Below are 20,698 nucleotides of genomic sequence, written 5' to 3' on the forward strand. Positions count from 1 at the left end.
TGCAGCCTGGGAAGAAGCTTGTCCAGCAGGGTCTCTGCTTTTGTCATTGCCCTTCAACTTCCTAGGCTTCTTCATCCTGTCCCTACCTGGAACCAGTAGTCATTAGCTCTAGGTCCTCAGCCTAGTGATGCTGTTGCCTAGCTCTGATTGCAATCCAAGATTGAAAGAGGAGGAGAAGAAGGACATACACAGTCTCAGACGCTTTACTTCTAGGGCTGAATAGGTATTTCAAAGCTTATTGGATGAACTGTAGATTAAAGAACATGTAGGAACATTCCAGAGAAAAGAGGAGAAAGAAAGAGCCAGTGAGTGGAAGGAACAGATAAAATAATCCCCTGAAGTTGTACTCAGAAATGTTATCCTGGTGCTAGAAATAATTACCCCAAAGTTCTTCAGGAGACAAAGAGAACATACTTCTTGCTCTATACTTCCCCACGGACACTAATGTCTGAATTCCCATTTCTTCCATGTGGCTGTACCCTCCAGATTTTCACTCCTTCCATTCAATGAATCCCTAATTCTTTCTAAGAATACTCTGAAACCCCTGAAGTAGAAAAGCTTCTTGGAAATGGTAAGGTTTGGGTAGCTGACTTGTAAGGCCTAAATGTCAAAATTTTGCAATGAGTAGGATCAGAAGATGCAATGAGCAAAGATAAAGGACAAAACCTAAACAATGAAAATAGTTTTTAGGGGAGTATTTCAGTTTGGCAGCCTGAGGTCGTACATGTTGTGGGTCATTGCAGCAAGGTCTGGGCTGAGCAAGAAGTATTACTTTATGCTTCAAACTTAAAAGTGAATGTATCTAATGAAACAAATTGACAGATAGGCAGAGTTAAATGAATATAGTGTCTAAGACAGGAGAAGGTCCTTTGGTCAACAACTGGATGTTATTTTTCTATAGGTTTTTTTCCTGCAATTGCAGTATCTCCAATGCTTTGTGGGCCACTCCACCAAGGCAAAGCAAAGACCTACTAGACAGAAACTGGATCATTATATTGAAGATGCAAAGAAAAATAGAAAGAGGATAAGAACTTTAAAGGTAGTCTTCATCACCCTTACACTATTACAATCAGAACAATCAACTTCATCTTCTTCAATGACAGGTATCACTCTCACATACCTATGGGCAATTTCTTAAGTTCCTTTTAATATTGTTTCTTTCAGAAGTCAAGAATACTAAAAATATGAAGATGCATAAGGGAAGGAGCAATTATTTGCCAGAATCTATACTTACTGAATTAAACTTTTTAGACAAAATGAAAATTGAATAACTTTATTTTCAGAGTATCATTTTTTAAAGTTTAATTAAACCAAACTCAATTTGAAAACTCAGAATGGGGGTGGCATGGAGAACGAGGGACATGTATCTATCTGAGTCCCTATTTGTGCCAGGTTCCACTACTTATCTGTGCATATTGTTACAGGTAAATGATCACATGGTGGTCTGTGTGGTCATTAAAAAAAAACAAAAAGGAAGAAACTTATAAGTACAAGTTTAGAGACTCACCTCTCACAAAGGAGTTCTTAAGCAATTTTTTCTTCTCTTTACAGTCTCCAAAAACATAACAGTTCTATTAAAAATAAAACTTGAACGAATCAAACATGTAAAAATAAACCATATTTCCTAAGTCCTCTATACACCTTAAAGTGATAGGAATGTCTCTGTAGCAGAGCACAAAGGATAGACAGATGGATTCACATGCTTTGGATGACCTGCTAGTATTCACAAATTTCACCTAAATGAAGCAAATTGTCTAAATTCATGTGTCTTCAGTCACGAGCTAATTTTTATCCTAATTTTACAGATCGCTAAAAGAAAGCTGTAGATATATGACAAAATATGACAGCACACCAAAATGGCAACATCTCCATTGAGGTTTCAGACTTCCTCTTGAATTGTTTTGTCAGGTCCCCCAGCTGGAAGTTCTGGTTGTCCCTGCCCCTCAGCCTCCTCTTCCTCCTGGCCATGGGAGCCAATAGTATTCTCCTTATCACCATTCGGCTGGAGGCCTCTCTGCATGAGCCTATGTACTACCTACTCAGCCTCCTCTCCCTCCTGGACATTGTTGTCTGCCTCACCGTCATTCCCAAGGTCCTGGCCATCTTTTGGTTCAACCTCAAGTCCATCAGCTTCTATGCCTGCTTCCTCCAGATGTTCATCATGAACTGCTTCCTTTCTATGGAGTCCTGTACATTCATGGTCATGGCCTATGACCGCTATGTGGCTATCTGCCACCCACTGAGGTACCCATCCCTCATCACGGACCAATTTGTGGCCAAGGCCGCCATTTTTATTTTGGCCAGAAATGGTATTTTAACAGTGCCTATCCCCATTCTATCATCCCGACTCAATTATTGTGGGAGAAATGTTATTGAGAACTGCATCTGCGCCAATATGTCTGTCTCCAGGCTCTCCTGTGATGATGTCACCATCAATCGCCTCTACCAGTTTGCTGTAGGCTGGACACTGCTAGGATCCGATCTCATCCTCATCTTCCTCTCCTACAGCCTCATCCTTCAAGCTGTGCTGAGACTCAAGGCAGAGGGTGCTGTGGCCAAGGCCCTAAGCACATGTGGTTCTCACTTCATCCTTATCCTCTTCTTCAGCACCATTCTTCTGGTCTTTGTGCTCACTCTTGTGGTGAAGGAGAAAGTCTCCCCTGATGTGCCAGTCTTGCTCAATGTTCTCCACCATGTCATCTTCTCAGCCCTCAACCCCATTGTTTATGGAGTGCGAACCCAGGAGATCAAGCAAGGAATCCAGAGATTACTAAAGAAAGTGTGGTAGTAAGGACAACTGGATCTCTGCATTCCTAATATAGGATGAGTTTTGAATCAATATGACAGAGTAGGTTGAAATACATATCTATGAGTTATAATTCAAACTGTATAAATTGGATATTGTGTCTTCTTTAATAAAACTTAAGTTTCATTGTAGTTCCCTTTACTCTAACTTCTCCTTGAACAATATCCTTGACCTCTTCTGTTTTTTCCCATATACACGATCCTATTTTAACAAAATACTGGGGTCCTTGAGGCAGGTTTTAAAGTGAGAAATTAATGGTTTGGAATATATAGCGTTAATATGTCATGCCTTTACAATCATGAATATACAATTGTGGATATTTCTGGGTAGAGTTGTGTAAAGTGTAGTGCATTCTTATTCTTATTTTCACAGAAGGGAGCATATTGAAGCCAAAGACATGGGAGTAAAATTTCAATCCTGGAGGACAACATAGGCAGCAACCTCTACGACAACGGCCAAAGCAACCTTTTTCATGATACATCCCCAAAGGCAAGAGAAACAAAAGATAAAATGAATTTATGGGACTTCATCAAGATTAAAAGTTTCTGCACAGCCAAGGAAACAGTCAGAAAAACTAAGAGGCAGCCCACGGAATGGGAGAAGATATTTGCAAATGACGCTACAGATAAAGGACTGGTATCCAAGATCTACAAAGAACTTCTCAAACTCAATACACGAGAAACAAATAAACAAATCAAAAAATGGGCAGAAGATATGAACAGACACTTTTCCAATGATGACATACAAATGAAAACAGCAATTGCTGGAGAGGGTGTGGAGAAAGGGGATCCCTCCTACATTGTTGGTGGGAATGCAAGTTGGTACAGCCACTCTGGAAAGCAGTGTGGAGGTCCCTTAAAAAGTTAAAAATTGAGCTACCCTATGATCCAGCCATTGCACTACTGGGTGTTTACCCCAAAGATACAGACGTAGTGAAGAGAAGGGCCATATGCACCCCAATGTTCATAGCAGCAATGTCCACAATAGCTAAATCGTGGAAGGAGCCGAGATGCCCTTCAACAGATGACTGGATTAAGAAGTTGTGGTCCATATATACAATGGAATATTACTCAGCTATCAGAAAGAACGAGTTCTCAACATTTGCTACAACATGGACGGCACTGGAGGAGATAATGCTTAGTGAAATAAGTCAAGCAGAGAAAGACAATTATCATATGATTTCTCTCATCTATGGAACATAAGAACTAGAATGATCAGTAGGGGAAGAAAGGGATAAAGAAAGGGGGGGTAATCAGAAGGGGGAATGAAACATGAGAGACTATGGACTATGAGAAACAAACTGAGGGCTACAGAGGGGAGGGGGGTGGGGGAATGGGATAGACCGGTGATGGGTAGTAAGGAGGGCACATATTGCATGGTGCACTGGGTGTTATACACAACTAATGAATCATCGAGCCTTACATCGGAAACCGGAGATGTACTGTATGGTGACTAACATAATTTAATAAAAAATCATTATTAAAAAAAAAAAAAAAGAAGCTGTGGTCCATATATACAATGGAATATTACTCAGCTATCAGAAAGAACGAGTTCTCAACATTTGCTGCAACATGGATGGCACTGGAGGAGATAATGCTAACTGGAATAAGTCAAGCAGAGAAAGACAATTATATGATTTCTCTCATCTATGGAACATAAGAACTAGAATGATCAGTAGGGGAAGAAAGGGATAAAGAAAGGGGGATAATCAGAAGGGGGAGTGAAGCATGGGAGACTATGGACTCTGAGAAACAAACTGAGGGCTTCTGGGGGGGGGGGATAGACCGGTGATGGGTAGTAAGGAGGGCACATATTGCATGGTGCACTGGGTGTTATACGCAATTAATGAATCATCGAACCTTGCATCAGAAACCAGGGATGTACTGTATGGTGACTAACATAATGTAATAAAAAAACATTAAAAAAAAATTTCAATCCTAAATGATGGTATGTTACTATTGGTGTGTAATTGGGTCTGCAATTGGGTGATCACTCAAAATGAGCATTGCAGGAAGAGAGGGGTTTTGCATGGATTTCTCATTCATGCAACAAGTCATGTGTTTCACTATATTTAAGAGACTCCTAAATTCTCCTCCCCAATGGATTTATGCTTTGGACATTTATCTTTTGAATCCAAGCTGTCATAATTTATGGTATGCCCCCATAGTTCTGCTAATGAGTTAAAGATTGCAAAATTGTACTATGTGATCCAGTAATAATAATTAAAAGTTTTGAAAACATACCATCTAAATATCTAAACATTTTTTTCATATTAACTGGATAGTTTCTAAGCATACTTTGCATCCTGGGAACTTTGTTAGCTCTTAAACACAAAAATAGATTGAATATTTTTGCTGTGAGAGCTCAAAGTTTGGTTAGGGAGAATATAAATATGAGTTCCAGGAATATATTATTCTTGATGGGAGAGAATGAAGAATGGAATAAGGCACCCGTAGGCAGTAGGATACCTGGCAAAATAAGAAAGCACTAGATAGAGGGTAAAGGTCCGAATTGTAAGTCTTGCACAACTACCAAAAAAGGGGTGGATTCTTGGGAACAAATGAGGTGGTCTGATTGTGTTTCATGTTACTCATCTGCTACCCCTGAGAACAGTGAACAATTTGTTCTAGAAGATCCTTTCTAAATGTTAGCTCGTGTGCTTCATAACAACTTAGAAATGTGTTTCCTTGTTTTGACCATGGAAGAAAAATCTCTCAATACTCTAATACCAATATTCTCTTCAAAATATGGGTTTTTCAGCCTTGACTGATTCATCCTTGTACTACTTAACCTTTCATTCAGCAAACTCTGTCCATTTCTTTGTCTTCTCTATCTCACAGTGAAGAACAATAAATGGATATTTTATTCCTCTGCTCCTAGATATCACTGTCTGCTACTATTTTAAGAATACTACATCAAAAACTAAGGATATACTGTATGGTGACTAACATACCATAATAAAAAATTATTATAAAAAAAGAATAAACATGTACTCACATAATTAAGAAGTGATAGTTAAAAGCACATAGTCAACATTTTACTTGGAATAATATATTTCTCAAAAGTGAAAAAAGAACGTTGGGGCATCTGGTGTGCTCAGTCAGTTAAATATCTGCCTTCAGCTCAGGTCATGGTCCCAGGGTCCCAGGATCAAGCCCTGTGTCAGGCTCCACCTTAGCAGGGAGTCAGCTTCTCCCTCTCCCTTTCACACTACCCCTCCCCATGCTCGTGCTCTCTCTATCAAATAACTAAATAAAATCTTTTAAAAAATAAAAATAGAATGTCCAGATCCAATGAGGTTCATACCATAGATGTGCTTTTCTTTGTTACTTCAAAAAGAATTCTCCAATATCTCATTCTCTCACATATTTCAACATAAGATTAAATGACTTGGTTTAAATGCAGGTAATACCAACAGGAAGGTCTTACAAGTAGGAAGATATAATATGCTAAGGTAAATTTAAGCTATAATCTCTTAGGGAAGATTAAAAGTCTACCAGTTTTAACACTATCATATATTAACATCTACTCATCAAGGGACCAAAAACCTTCAGGACTGACCTCTACCATGGTCACATTGTACAACAAACCCAAATCTCCCCAGTTAGCTGTTAGAAAACGAACAGGGAATGCCCCAAAAGGGCTACATCAGGGGATTTAAAGCGTGTACCACCCAAGACTGAGAAAATCTGACACAAGTCTTCTCTTCCAAATAGACTGGTAAGATCTTTGTATTTAAAACATATATTTTTGAAAGCTTTGCACTGACGTGTTGATATGCAACTTTTACACATTTATGGCTCCCATCAAAGCAGTATTAACACAAAAAAGCAGTATTGACAGGTTCATTTCGTAAACAAGGGGAACAGATTAGCGATGGCCTTATCCCAAAAATAACTGATACTAATAAGAATCTCCTCCAGAACAATGCTGTTCAATGTGAGCCACACAATTTTAAACGTTTTAGTAGTCACGTTAAAATATAAAAAGTTAAATTGATCCTAATAATGTACCTTACTGAATCCAATATATCTAAAACATTATAATTCCACCACATAATCAATATAGGAAAATTTAATAATAACATATTTTACATTCTTTTTCTGCACTAGGCCATCGAAATACAGTGTGTATTTTATATTTACAACATATTTCAGTCAGGACAATCACACTGCAGGTGCCCAGTAGCCACGTGTGGCTAGTAGGTGCTACACGGGTCGGATCCGCACTAGGTCTATGGCTTCAAAGGCAAATGAAAAATGGGTAGGAGAGCAATTGAATTGAGAAAAATTTATCCTTCCTGGAAAAGAGCTAAAGCCAAATTCTTTCTAAATGGCTGTGATTTTTCTCTTTCTTATGTTTTTCCACATGGAGAAAAGAAAGATGGATAAAAAGAAAATGGATAATAACGTCTTTGTCCTAAAATGCTACATGACGTGAGTGCTTATGTCCCAGCACCAATGTGAGAAGAGTAAAATAAGAGAACGCTCATTTTTTGGCTTCTTACAACACACAGCCCTCAACTCCTACAGCGACAGATTTGCAATAGAGCCATGTATAAACCTTGGAAGTCATAGAACCTAAGGAAAAATGTAAATAGAGACTTTACTCATGATAAGGCAGGAATATTAGTGCTAGGGGAAGCACTGGATGTTAGTGTCAAAGGTTGCTCAAAAGGTAGATGATAATAATCATAGTTTGTAATTCATTAAACTGTTTTTAACACTACATGTACATATGAATATTTTAAGTTAGTTATTTTGTGCTCTATTATTTTAATAAATATATTTTATATGAAATGCTTAAAGTGAAAGTGTTGTAATTATTCAATAAAATATTACAGTAGGAAGTAGGTCTCTTCAAACTAGACAGAAATATCCAGAAACTGTTAAAACTCAGATTTTATTGGGGAGACTTTTCAGTTTACTCACACATTACCCATATTTGGACCTTTCCTTCAATGACCTGAGAAAGTGAAACAGATATCTGAGACACAACTGACATTGGATACTGGGCCCAGAAAACAAAGCAGAGCACATATGAGAATGGTGATGACCCTTTAGGTCCACAGTTAACACCATTTTGTCTGCAAAATATGCATTTACTCCTAATACAGACAAATCCCTGCTATGGTGCTAGGGTTGCAGTAGAGAGCAAGATAGGCAAGGTCCATGTTTATAAGTGCAAAGGGTCTGTGCCTGGGTGAGAAAGAGGTCCAAGAAGCAAGGAGAAATATCAATATGTAGGAAGAACATAGCCAAGGAGAAGCCAAGGTAGAGTTCTAAGAAGGTGACCACTTGGCAGAAAGTCAGGACCCAAAGCTAGATTAGGATTTCAAAGCCTAGACAGAATATTGCAATAGGAACTTCAGTTTGAGCCAAAGAAGTAACACAATTGTATAAACTGAAGATATTGGGGCTGAAAAACAGCAGGCCCTTCATTAAAAACAGGCACAATCCAGAGGAAATGTATCACAGTGTAATCTAATAGAAATGATAGCTCAATACTAAGACCTCTGCATTCCAAAATATTAATCAAATAATTACGTTATTACTCCCCATGCCTAGATTAGGTGTCACATGGGGGAAAACTGAGACAATTCACAGAACTGTGAATCTTTCTGCATCTGGTAGAACCCGGGAAAAGAGTAGCAATCTAACTCCAGGACTTCGGACACACTGTCCTTTTTCAGAGTTTTCCAAACTTTCTGGTTATGAATGAAATATTTGTTTACATTTTCTGTAACAGTTTACATCTCTTTACATTTTCTTTCTATGTAATTGTAAATCTTGCTCTAATGTTCTGAGTTTCATTTTGGATACATGAAGCTTTATTTTGTATATATTTACATATACATATTTTGTATATATGAAGTCTCATATGAAGGTTACTGGCAATGCTCTATCATTTTAGTGAATGCTTTCATTCTTAAAAAAGATGTACGGCCTACACATGGGCTTTTATAGCAGATTTCACTGTGTGGGGCGGGGAGGAGAATGAAAGGCATAGACATGGAAACACTTTAAACTAAAAAACGGAAAGAAATAATGCTGAAAACAATGAAGAAGTGACCTGATGAGTGATGACATAATGTTACTTAATCTAGTATTTGTGTACTTGGTAATTGAAGGCAGAGACAGAGACAAAGTACAGGAGCAAAACATACTGCCAACGTTTATAAAACATACAGAAATAAAATGCATAGTAAAAATGGAAGATTGATAAGAAGGGGTGAAATAGAAGCAAGTTTGTATGAATTTGTATTTTATACATGGAATAGAATAATATTAGAAATTTGACTGTGATAATAGAAAGACGCATTTTTTAAACACTACTGCTTGTAACAGCAGAAGTTTTCATTAAAAAGCCAAGCTTTTTAAGGTCATATGGTCTCTGTTGCAACTGCTCTGACATATAGAGTAAAAGAAGCCATGAGTGGGTATTAATCACATCGACATAGCAAATGCATATGGTTAAATCACTGGCTCAGGAAGGGGTGGCAATTTTGGCCCCTGGGACACATTTGGCAATGTCTAGAGTCGTTTTTCTCATTACAACTGTGCGGATAGAGGTGAGTTAGAGTGTATGGTGCTACTGACAACTAGTGAGGAATGCTATTAAATATGCCACAATATATAGAACAGACTCACACACAAAAGAAAATTGTCTGAACTGTCATTACAAGCTGAGAAACTCTGGTCTAAATAATCCAAATAAAAAGCACAAATTGACATATGGGATTTGGAAGGAGGAAAAAAAAAAAGCAAGTCTCATCTATATGCTAACAAGAAATTCACTTTCAATATAAAAGCACCAGCGGGTCATCAACAAAAAGTGCTGGAATAACTGGCCAGCCATCTGCAAATAAATAAATGAATGGATAGAAAAATCAAGACACAGTCTTTGCTCCTTTCAGAAAAAAATTAACTCAAAATGGAACATGGATCTCAATATAAAAGGCCAATTTATAGGGGCGCCTGGGTGGCGCAGTCGTTAAGCGTCTGCCTTTGGCTCAGGGCGTGATCCCGGCGTTCTGGGATCGAGCCCCACATCAGGCTCCTCTGCTATGAGCCTGCTTCTTCCTCTCCCACTCCCCCTGCTTGTGTTCCCTCTCTCGCTGGCTGTCTCTATCTCTGTCAAATAAATAAATAAAATCTTTAAAAAAACAAAAGGCCAATTTATAAAGATCCTAGAAAGTAACATAGGAGAAAACCTAGATGACCTTGGGTATGGTGATGCCTTTTTAGATACAACACCAAAGACACAATCTATGAAAGAAAGAACTTATAACCTGGACTTCATTAAAATTAAAACCTTCAGGGCACCTGGGTGGCTGAGTCACTTAAGGGTCCAACTCTTGATTTTAGCTCGGGTCATGATCTCATGGTCCTGAGATGGAGCCCTGCTACTGGACTCCAGGCTCGGGGAGTCTGCTTCATCCTTCTCCCTCTCCCTCTGCCTCTACCCCTGCTCATGTGCTCTTTTCCTCTCCCTCACTCTCCAATAAGGAAATAAATAAATCTTTAAAATATAATCTAATTACATTAAATTCGCACTCAGAAAATCAATGTCCAGAGAATGAGAAGTTAAGTCATAAACCAGGAGAACAGAACACACACCTCAAGAACACACTGAACACACACCTCACCAAAGATGCACAGATGAAAAAAAACAAACAAACAACAAACAACAAAACATATGAAAAGCTGCTCTATGTCATAGGTCATCAGGGAAATGCCGGTTAAAACCACAATGAGATATCATCATACACTTATTAGAATGGCCAAAATCAAGAACACTGACAATGGTGCATGCTGGGAAGGAGATGGAGCAACAGGAACTCTCATTCACTACTGGTAGGATTGGAAAATGCTACAGCCACATTAGAAATGATTTGGTGGTTTCTTACAGAACAAAACATGCTCTTACCATTTGATCCAGCAAAGGCACTCCTTGGTTTTTACACAAAGAAGTTGAAAACGCATTTCTATACAAAAACCTACACAAGGATTCTTTATTCATAATTGCCAAAATGTACAAGCATCCAAGGTGTCCTTCAGTAGGTGAATGGGTAAATAAACTGAGATATATCCAATGGAATACTACTTAGGCCTAAAAAGAAATGAGCTATCAAACCATGAAAAGACATGGAGGAACTTTAAATGCATCTTATTGAGTGAAAGTAGGCGGTATGAAAAGGCTACATAATATATGATTCCATCCATATAACATTCTGGAGAAGGCAACACTACAAGACAATAAAAAGATCAGAGGATCCTGGATGAGGGAGGGGGGTGATGGAGAGAGGAGTAGGCAGGGCACCGAGGATTTGGGGCGTAATGAAAATACTGCGTATGATATTATGATGATAGATATGTGCCATTATTCATCCTGTGCCTGCCTTGGTTCCAGACACCCCACCAGGACACCCCCTGTGCAGAGTTCCCTGGGACACCCCCACCCACACAAGGTTCAGATCCAGCCACTCCAACAGGGCATCCCTGTGTCCTGAGTAGCCCAGGACATCCTGGACTGTCTGCTTTAAATACAGCTGTCCTACCAGAGTGCCTTCAGTGTGGAAAGCCCCAAGACACACAAGCTTCCACCCACTCCACCTTCAGCTATCCTGCCAGGGTACCCATTGCACATAAAACTCCCCAGCTCATGCCCACTTAAGCTACAGAGGTCTGGCCTGGGCATCCCCTGCACAGAACATCCCAGGACTTGACAAAACTCATAGCTCACCTTCAGACCCCAGCAACCCAGCAGCCCTGCCAGGGGCCCCTCTGAATAGAGTTTTCCAATGCTCTGGTTTATACCCACTTCCACTTCAGCTATTCTGCCAAGGTACCCTCTTTGCATAGACACCAGGACCCACCCCACCCCAGCTTGCACCCACTTCAGCTGCAGCTGTTCTACCATGGTGCCCTCTTCATATAGAGCCCTGGGAACCCCACAGCCTCACCCACTTTGGCTTCACCTGTCCTGCCTGATTCCTTTCTGAACAGACAGCCTTAGGACCATCCCAAACCACGCCCACTTCAGCTGTGGCCATCCCACCATGAAGCTCCAGCATGGAGTCCTCCTCAATTCCCAGCCCACAACAGCCACAGCTCCTATCAGCCAGTAACCAAGCACACATGGGCCACACAGAAGATGACCCTACCTAGGGTTATTCCTTCCAGTTTAAGAGAAGTAGCTGTTTCACCTAATTCGTAGAAACAAACACTGAAGTCAAAGAAAACTGGGACACAGAGGAAAACACTCCAGAAGAAAGAATAGGGTAAAACCTCAGAAAAACAACTGATTGAAAGAGAGTAAAGCAGTGTGCCTGATAAAGAGTATAAAGTGATGGCCATAAAGCTGCACACAGGCCTTGAGAGGAGAGCGGGAGAACTCAGTGCGACCTTCAACACAGAAATAGAAAATACATATTTAAAAAAAAAACAATCAGAGGTGAAGAATACCGTAACTGATGTGAAAAATACACTGAGGGATTCAACAGTGGATTAGAGGATGTATAAGAAAGGATCAGCAGTCTGGAAGACAGGATAATGGAAAGAAATCACCCAAGCTGACGAGGAAAAGAAAAAGAAATTTGAAAAAATGAGGATAGGTTAAAGGATCTCTTGAACAACATCAGCCAAACAAACAATCACATTATAGGGGTCCCAGAATAGGAAGGGAGAAAAGGGGGCAGAAAACTTATTTGGAGAAGTAGCTAAAACTTCCCTAAGCTCGGGATGGTAATAGAGATCCAGCGCGGGAAGCACGGAGAGCTCCAAACAAGACGAACCCAAAGAGGTTCGCACCACAGCACATAGTAATTAAAATACCAAAGGATAAAGAAAAAGAGAATTTTAAAAGCAGCAAAAAAGAAACAAAAAGTTGTATACAACAGAAATCCCATAAGACTATCAGATGATTTCTCAGAGAAATGTTGCAGACCAGCACAGGGTTATGATATATATTCAAAGTACTCATATATTCAAAGGAAAAAACTTAACAATGAAACATATTCTATTTGACACGGTTATCAATTTAAAACAGACAGCTATACACTTAGGATGTTTTAGTTGAACCTTATGGTAACCACAAACCCAAAACTTATTGAGAAATAGGAAAAAAAATAAATAAAGAGAAAGAAAGCCAAACATAGCACTACGGAAAATCATCAATTACAAAGGAGAGCATGAGGAGACAAAAACAAAACAAAACAAAACAAAAAAACAAAATGGCAATTACTACAAACCTATCAATAGTTACTTTAAATGTGAATGATCTAAATGCTACAATAAAAAGACATAAAGTGGCAGAATGGATTAAAAAAACAAGACCCATCTATATGCTGCCTACAAGAGACTCACTTCGGACCTAAAGACACATGCAGACTGAAAGTAAAGGACTGAAAAACATTTACCATACAAACGGAAGCCAAGAAAAAGCCAGGGCAGCAATACTTAGATAAAATGGACTTTAAAACAAAGACTGCAACAAGAGACAAAGAAGAGATTACATAATGATAAAGGGATCAATCCAAGAAGAAGATATAACAGTTGTAAATATCTATATACTCAACAATGAAGCACCTAAATACATAAAGCAAATATTAATGAACAAAGGGAGATATTGATTGTGATACAATTATAAATGTATAATTTATATGTATATATTTATATATTTATAAATTATATATTTAAATTATAAATTCATAAATATATATTTATATATTTATTTTTATATATTTATATATTTATAAATATAAAAATATAAATTATGTATTTATAAATTATAAATGTATATTTATATATGTATGAATTTATACATATTTATATGTGTATAAATTATAAGTGTATAATTTATATTTATATATTTATAAATTTTATATTTTATAATATATATAAATTATAAATTTATGATATATTTATATATAAATATATATTTATGAATATAAAAATATAAATTATATATTTATAAATTATAAATGTATAAATTCGACTTTAATACCCCACTTACATCAATGGATAGATCATTCAAGCAGAAAATCAATAAGGAAACAATGTCTTTGAAAGACACATTGGATCAGAAGGACATAAGAGATATATAATCCATCCAAAAACAACGGAATACACATTCTTCTCAAGTGTGCGTGCATCATTATCCAGGATAGATCACACATTAGACCACAAAACAAGTCTGAATAAATTTAAGCAGATTGAGATCAATTTCCAAGGAAAATGTTATGAACTTAGAAAAACATCACAAGTAAAAACACGGAAAAATACACAAATACCGAGAGGTTTGACATGCTATTAAACAATCAACGAGTTAACAAATAAAATAAGAAATAAAAAATACGTGGATAAAGTAGATATGATACACACACACACACAAACACACATATATAAAACTAGATGACAGGGAGAGATTTTAGTTGCTCTTTTATTTCTCCTTTGCTTTCCCTTGAGAGTATCTTCACCAACCTTGAAGCTACTGAGTAGGAAAAAGAACTGCAGAGCACTTGTCATGGCCAGGTACTTGTAAGCACTGAGAAGGCCCTTTTTGTCCCAGCTGGGATCCATGCAATCTCACCAATTTCACTGAATAATTCCTGGACAAGAGTAATGTTGGAGCTTGGATAATGGAACGTTACCTTGAGGGGCTTGTTTGCGTAGGGTGTAGGAAACAAGAAATAATAAAGCCCAAAAAGTAATAAACTTTCTCTGAGGTGATGATCACAAAACCCACCTGGAGAACTTGCAACCTAGAACTTGATCTTCTTCTCTTCCTCTATCCCCATGTATATTTTCTACAGGAGCTACTTATTGTCCCAGGGACATATGCATACAGGATATAAAATAAGAAAATAATAATAATATGGAAAAAAGGCGGTGAGCAGCCATATCATAACAATCAGAATTAATGGGCTAGAAAGAATAACAATTAAGGATAAATTAATAATGCTTAGCATGTAAGCACAATGCAAGTATTTATTAGATAAATAAAAGCATTAATAAATGTCTTCAGAGACTTAAAAACAGATATTGGAAATATGAAGTTGCTACATTCACTTATAATACAGAAGTAATTCTTTTTGTAAAGATTTTATTTGTTTATTTATTTATTTATGTATTTACTTAGAAAGAGAAGGTGTCAGTCAGGAGGGGCAGAGAGAGCGGGAGAGGGAGAATCTCAAGCAGACTCCCATCTGAGCATGGAGCCTGCTGCGGGGCTCGATCTCACAACCTCAAGATCATGACCTGAGCTGAAATGAACAGTTGGACGATTAACCAACTGAGACACCCAACTGAGATCCAAGAACTAATTGTTTTAAAAAATAAAATAGTTGAGGAGGGTACGTGTTGTGATGAGCCCTGGGTGTCATATGCAAGTAATGAATCATTGAACACTACATCAAAAACTAATGATATGCTGGCTAACTGAACATAATAAAAAAATAAAAAAAATTATGTATCTTTGAGATTTCAAAGATATTTTCATGAAATGGGAAATGTTCACAATATAACATTAAAGGAAACAAACTTGAATACAAAAATGCACACACACCATAAACCCAGTTTTTTAAATGTGCACATGTTGGTGAAGTTTTCCTGTAGGGCCACGGATTGTTACAGGTTTGCTTCACTCCAAGAAACTTGGAAGACAGTGCCCTGTAACAAATATATCTGGGGCTGTTTGTTTGTTTTGCTCAGATTTTCAAATTTTTATTTTTCTTTTTCAAGTTTTTACTCAAATTCCAGCTAGTTAACATACAGTGTGAATTAGTTTCAGGTGTACAATTTAGTGATTCAACACTTACAAACAACACTCGGTGCTCATTCCAAGTGCCCTCCTTAATCCCCATCACCTATTTAACCCATCCCCCTAACCACCTCCTCTCAGTTTGTTCTCTTTAGTTAAGAGCCTGTTTTTTGGTTTTCCTCTCTTGTCCACCCTATGTCCATTTGCTGTGCTTCTTAAATTCCACATATGGGGGAAATGATATGCTATTTGTCTTTCTCTAACAGACTTATTTCACTTAGCGTAATACTGTCTAGCTCCTTCCATGTCATTGCAAATAGCAAGATTTAATTCTTATTGATGGCTGAATAATTTCTGTTATATATATATACCACATCTTCTTTATCCATTCATCAGGAAATGGACATTTGGACTCTTTCCATAATTTGGCTATTGTAGATAATGCTGCTATAAACATGGGGTGCATGTATCCCTTCAAATCAGTACCTTTGTATCCTTTGGGGAAATACCTAGTAGTGCAATGGCTGGATCATAGGGTAGCTCTGTTTTTAACTTTTTGAGGAACCTCATATCGTTTTCCAGAGTGGCTGCACCAGTTTGCATTCCTACCAACAATGTAAGAGAGTTTCCCTTTCTAAATAAAAATCTGTATACAAAAAAACCCTACACATGTTTGGATCAAATTCAAATGAAAACTCACCCTGCCATATTATAGTATATATTACAAAGCAATAGGAATAAAAATAATGTGGGATTGCTGTAAGTCAAGTCAGTGATGGAACAGAAGCCAACAATGGAACAGAAACGCAGCCATATGTGCATGAACCTTTGTATATAATAAAATTGACATCTCAAATCAGTGGGAAAGGGATCAATCATTTATCTCTATATGGAGAAAAATAAAGTTACTTAACACTGAATACAGAGGAATTATTCAACAATACTTAATATCCCGAACAGCACCTCCACCAACAAAACAAAAAAGTTTCAGACCATACACTGGAGCCTGGCACTGATGGACCCCACTCTGCTGGCAGTAACCCACACTTGATGGTACATGGGGAGTTCTGGGATACACCATAAGAGTGCTCACAGCAGTGTTCAGATGCTGGGGGGTTCAGAGTAGAAGATATTTATAAAAGTGAGAAGACACTATTTCACATTTTTACAGTTGTTGGGACCATAGGAGTGCATACTAAATTAGTACCACCCCTTACTTTTGACAGTCTAAGCCACAAGCAGATATAAATACAGCAGTATGAAACATAAAGCACTAAGTTTTTAAAAAGTTAAAATGAGAACAAAAAAAAAGCACCTTTTGTGATCTTGTGGAATATTTCTTAAATAAGAACCCCAGAGAAAATTTTTTCATAGAAAAATAGAGTTTCACTTGATCAAATTGAAGAATTTTTACTGAATACTGGACAGCATACACTAAAATTCACAGTAAATGACAGATTAAGGGAGATAATAGCAATATCTAGCCAGAAAGGGGCTCTCATATTTAAAAATGCAAGATTTTGTAAATACACAAGAAAAACAAAAATTAATACCAAAACCAAAGGCAGGGAATGTCAACATAAAATTTACAGCATGGAAATCCCAAATGACTATACAAAAAAATCTCAGGTATAAGGAGACATTCTAATTAAAGTAATGAGATAACTATTTTATATCTACCAAGCTTTAAAAAAAAGCATCAAATGGTGTAAGAAATGTGAAAAATAAAGAAATTTTAGGGATTTCTAGGGATATTTTCTAAATATTTTGGAGAGAAATTTGATAATTACTAGTGAAATTAAATATTTTTATACCATAACTTAAAAAGAAGAAACTCCTGCACATACAGCTATTTTAGGTCTCTAAAGAGAAATGTACAAGGATATGGACAGCAACATTATTTTTGGTAACAAAAAATTATGCATCACTGAAGTGTTGACTACTCACATAAAGAGGGAAAATGCACATACTCGAAATTGAACAGCTGTTAAAAATGAAGTGACTTACGCAGAGTAACATGGACAGACACTTAAAATTTAGTGTTGAGTAAAATCAAAGAATAACCTCACATTTATAAGCCAATACCATTTATATAAATTCAATATCCAAACCTATCTCCTACAAATGAACATTGCAGCTTAATAAGAACAATAGAGATTAATTAGAACAGCGTATTTTAAGAACACTGAAGCCTATACTTTTCTGAAGGGAAGAGAAATAGAAGCAATGTTGACATGTGCAGAAAAAAGAAAAAGAAAAAGAAACCCAAAGAAGGGGCACCTGGCGACCCTCGGTTAAGTGCCTGACTTCAACTCAAGTCATGATCTCAGGATCCTGGGAGAGAGTCCCTCAGGCTCCCTGCTCAGCAAGGAGTCTGCTTGTCCCTCATTTGCCCCACCCCCTGCTCATGATCTCTCTCTCCCTCCCTCTCAAATAAATGAATAAAATCTTTAAATAAATAATAAAGCAAAATAAGGTCTTTGTAGAAACTGATGATGATGGCACAGCATAGGGAATATGGGCGATGATATTGTAATAGCATTGAATGGTGACAGATGGTAGCTACACTGGTGAACACAGCATAATATATAAACTTGGCAAATCACTATGTTGGACACTTGAAACAAATATAACATCATGTGTCCAAGTAAATAAATAAAATCTTTAAAAAAAAACTATCATGTGTCCACCATACTCATTCATAAACCATTCATAAAACCATTCATAAAAAAATAAAGAAACCAATGGCGCTTGTTCCCATAATGTGGGGATTTGACTAATTCACACAAAGTTCAAATGGAAATTAAAACTTTTTAAAGTGATGTGTCCTAGTATACAGTCATATGCGCCTCACATTTTAAAACTCTTCAGTGCAACAAAAATTTTTGTAGGATTATCTCTCTGAAAAACAATATGCATTGTCTCAGGAATATTTGTTTCAAGTTTCTCTTGCATTATCATCATAATGCCATTATAAAAGTCATAAGTTAATGGCAATCAAGAGCCCTACAATGAGGACACTAACTGCCTACAGAATACATAGTCAACATAGGGCTGGATTACCAGAGCTCCTTGCTTTTAGAGAGAACAAAAATCACTTTCTTCTCACACCTGACTACTTATCTGTCCTAAGAGGACCTCTTGGGCCCAAGGAATTAGAGAAGGAGAAGTTCCCAGAGCGTAAAGTCCCTGAGGCTCTGGAGTTATAACTACCCCAGATAACTTCAGGAACTAACCAGAACTCCAGGGGACCCCATGCTTCAATCCTCTGTAGGTGAGTCTGGGTAGAGGGTAGCTGAGAGGCAGCTATACTGCTATTAGCCAGAACGGGGTGAGGTGGAGGGATGGGGGGAATCTTTCTTTTCAGTCCAGGTCTGTACTTCTTTCCATTCCTAAGTCAGTACAGCTGAAGTAGTCTGAAAATAGGGGAGTAGAGACTACATCCTGTCTCAGGTAAGGAGGCACATGTGACAACCTGTGCTCTGGGACCTTCCTTTCCCCCTCCTCTTGCCTTTTCAGATCTTTTGCTGGGTGGTACCAGAGATGCAGAGAAGCAGGAATTTGTCCATAGGAGATAAATGGGGGGGAGCCTGGAAAGTGCTACATCTGCAGCTTAGTTTAGATGATTTGGGGTGTTCGACTGTACATATTGAAATGTAGGGACTTTGGGGCAAAGATTCTGCACACAAATGTTTGAATCATGGTGTAGGAATTAAATTTAATCTAAATAACTTAAGATGTTGAGGACAGAGACAAGTGGGGGTCAGTGAGAGTACAAGAGTAGGTCCTCAGATTAAGCTCAATCTAAAGAATTTCTAAAAGCTACTCCCACCAAAAACAGAAAATCATGCACAGATCCTAGAGTTATCTGTCATAGATTGGTTCAGATCAATGATGGTTAAAAATGATACTTGGGAGAGATATCTCACAAATCTGCATGTATTTCTAGTGTTAGGCAGTCCTTAACAACCCCTCCACTTCTTCAAACAGGGCTTCCATACTTCTATGCTGGGGTCCTGTCCTGCAGCCTGGGAAAAAGCTTGTCCAGCAGGGTCTCTGCTTTTGTCATTGCCCTTCAACTTCCTAGGCTTCTTCATCCTGTCCCTACCTGGAACCAGAAGTCATTAGCTCTAGGTCCTCAGCCCTAGTGATGCTGTTGCCTAGCTCTGATTGCAATCCAAGATTGAAAGAGGAGGGGAAGAAGGACATATACAGTCTCAGTGGCTTTACTTCTAGGGCTGAGTAGGTATTTCAAAGCTTATTGGAAGAATTGTAGATTGAAGAACATGTAGGAACGTTCCAGGAAAAAGAGGAGAAAGGAAGAGTCGGTGAGTGGAAAGAAGAGATAAAATAATCCCTTTAAGTTGTACTCAGAAACATTATCCTGGCACTAGAAATAATTATCCCAAAGTTCTTCAGGAGACAAAGAGAACATATTTCTTGCTCAATTCTTCTCCATGTACACTAATGTCTGAATTCCCATTTCTTCCATGTGGCTGTACCCTCCCAAGGTCATTTCAAGATTTCCCCTATTTCCATTGAATGACTCTCTAATTCTCTCCAAGAATACTTTGAATACCCTGGAGAAGGAAAGCTTCTCGGAGATGGTGAGATTTGGGGCTATGACATGTAAGAATTAAACGTAAAAACTTTGCAGAGTAGGATCAGAGGATGTGATAAGCAAATGCAAATGACAAAACCTAAATGATGAAAGTGGGTTTTAGATGGAATATTTGGAATTTGGCAGTCTGCTTTTGAACATGTTGAGGGTGATGGTGGCAAGGTCTGGGTCGGCCAGGTGCTATTATTTTACGCCGCAAACATACAAGTGAAAGTACTCAAATAGAATGAGAGAGGGAAAGACCGAGTTGAATGAACATGATGCCCAGGACGTACAGAAGGTCCTTTGGTCAACAACTCATGACTGGATGTCATTTTTCTCTGGGTTTTAATCTTCATGACCTACTGCACGTCCAGAATCTCCCAGTCTTTGTAAGACAAACAAGGCAAAGAATAGACGAGATGCTGACTTGGGGAGTGGAGGGTATACAGTTTTGTGACAGAAGGATAAATCAGAGAATATGCCCATGGAAATTGTTTTACAATCTTAATTGAAACCATGACTGGGTT

The 20,698-nt window shown here is 37.9% G+C and overlaps 1 protein-coding gene across 1 annotated transcript; it reads left to right on the forward strand.

Moving 5' to 3' along the window:
• Positions 1 to 1,840: 1,840 nt before the first annotated feature.
• Positions 1,841 to 2,788, forward strand: LOC113248218 (olfactory receptor 56A3-like). The gene has a single exon (XM_026489576.4). The coding sequence runs from the start codon at positions 1,841 to 1,843 to the stop codon at positions 2,786 to 2,788; it is 948 nt and encodes a 315-aa protein (XP_026345361.1).
• The last annotated feature ends 17,910 nt before the right edge of the window (positions 2,789 to 20,698 follow it).

The sequence above is a fragment of the Ursus arctos genome, unplaced genomic scaffold, assembly GCF_023065955.2.
Source record: "Ursus arctos isolate Adak ecotype North America unplaced genomic scaffold, UrsArc2.0 scaffold_22, whole genome shotgun sequence".
Lineage (NCBI taxonomy): Eukaryota > Metazoa > Chordata > Mammalia > Carnivora > Ursidae > Ursus > Ursus arctos.

What these genes read in the sequence shown, in the direction of transcription:
- LOC113248218 (XM_026489576.4), top strand. Translation starts at nt 1,841, where the DNA reads ATGACAGCACACCAAAATGGCAACATCTCCATTGAGGTTTCAGACTTC.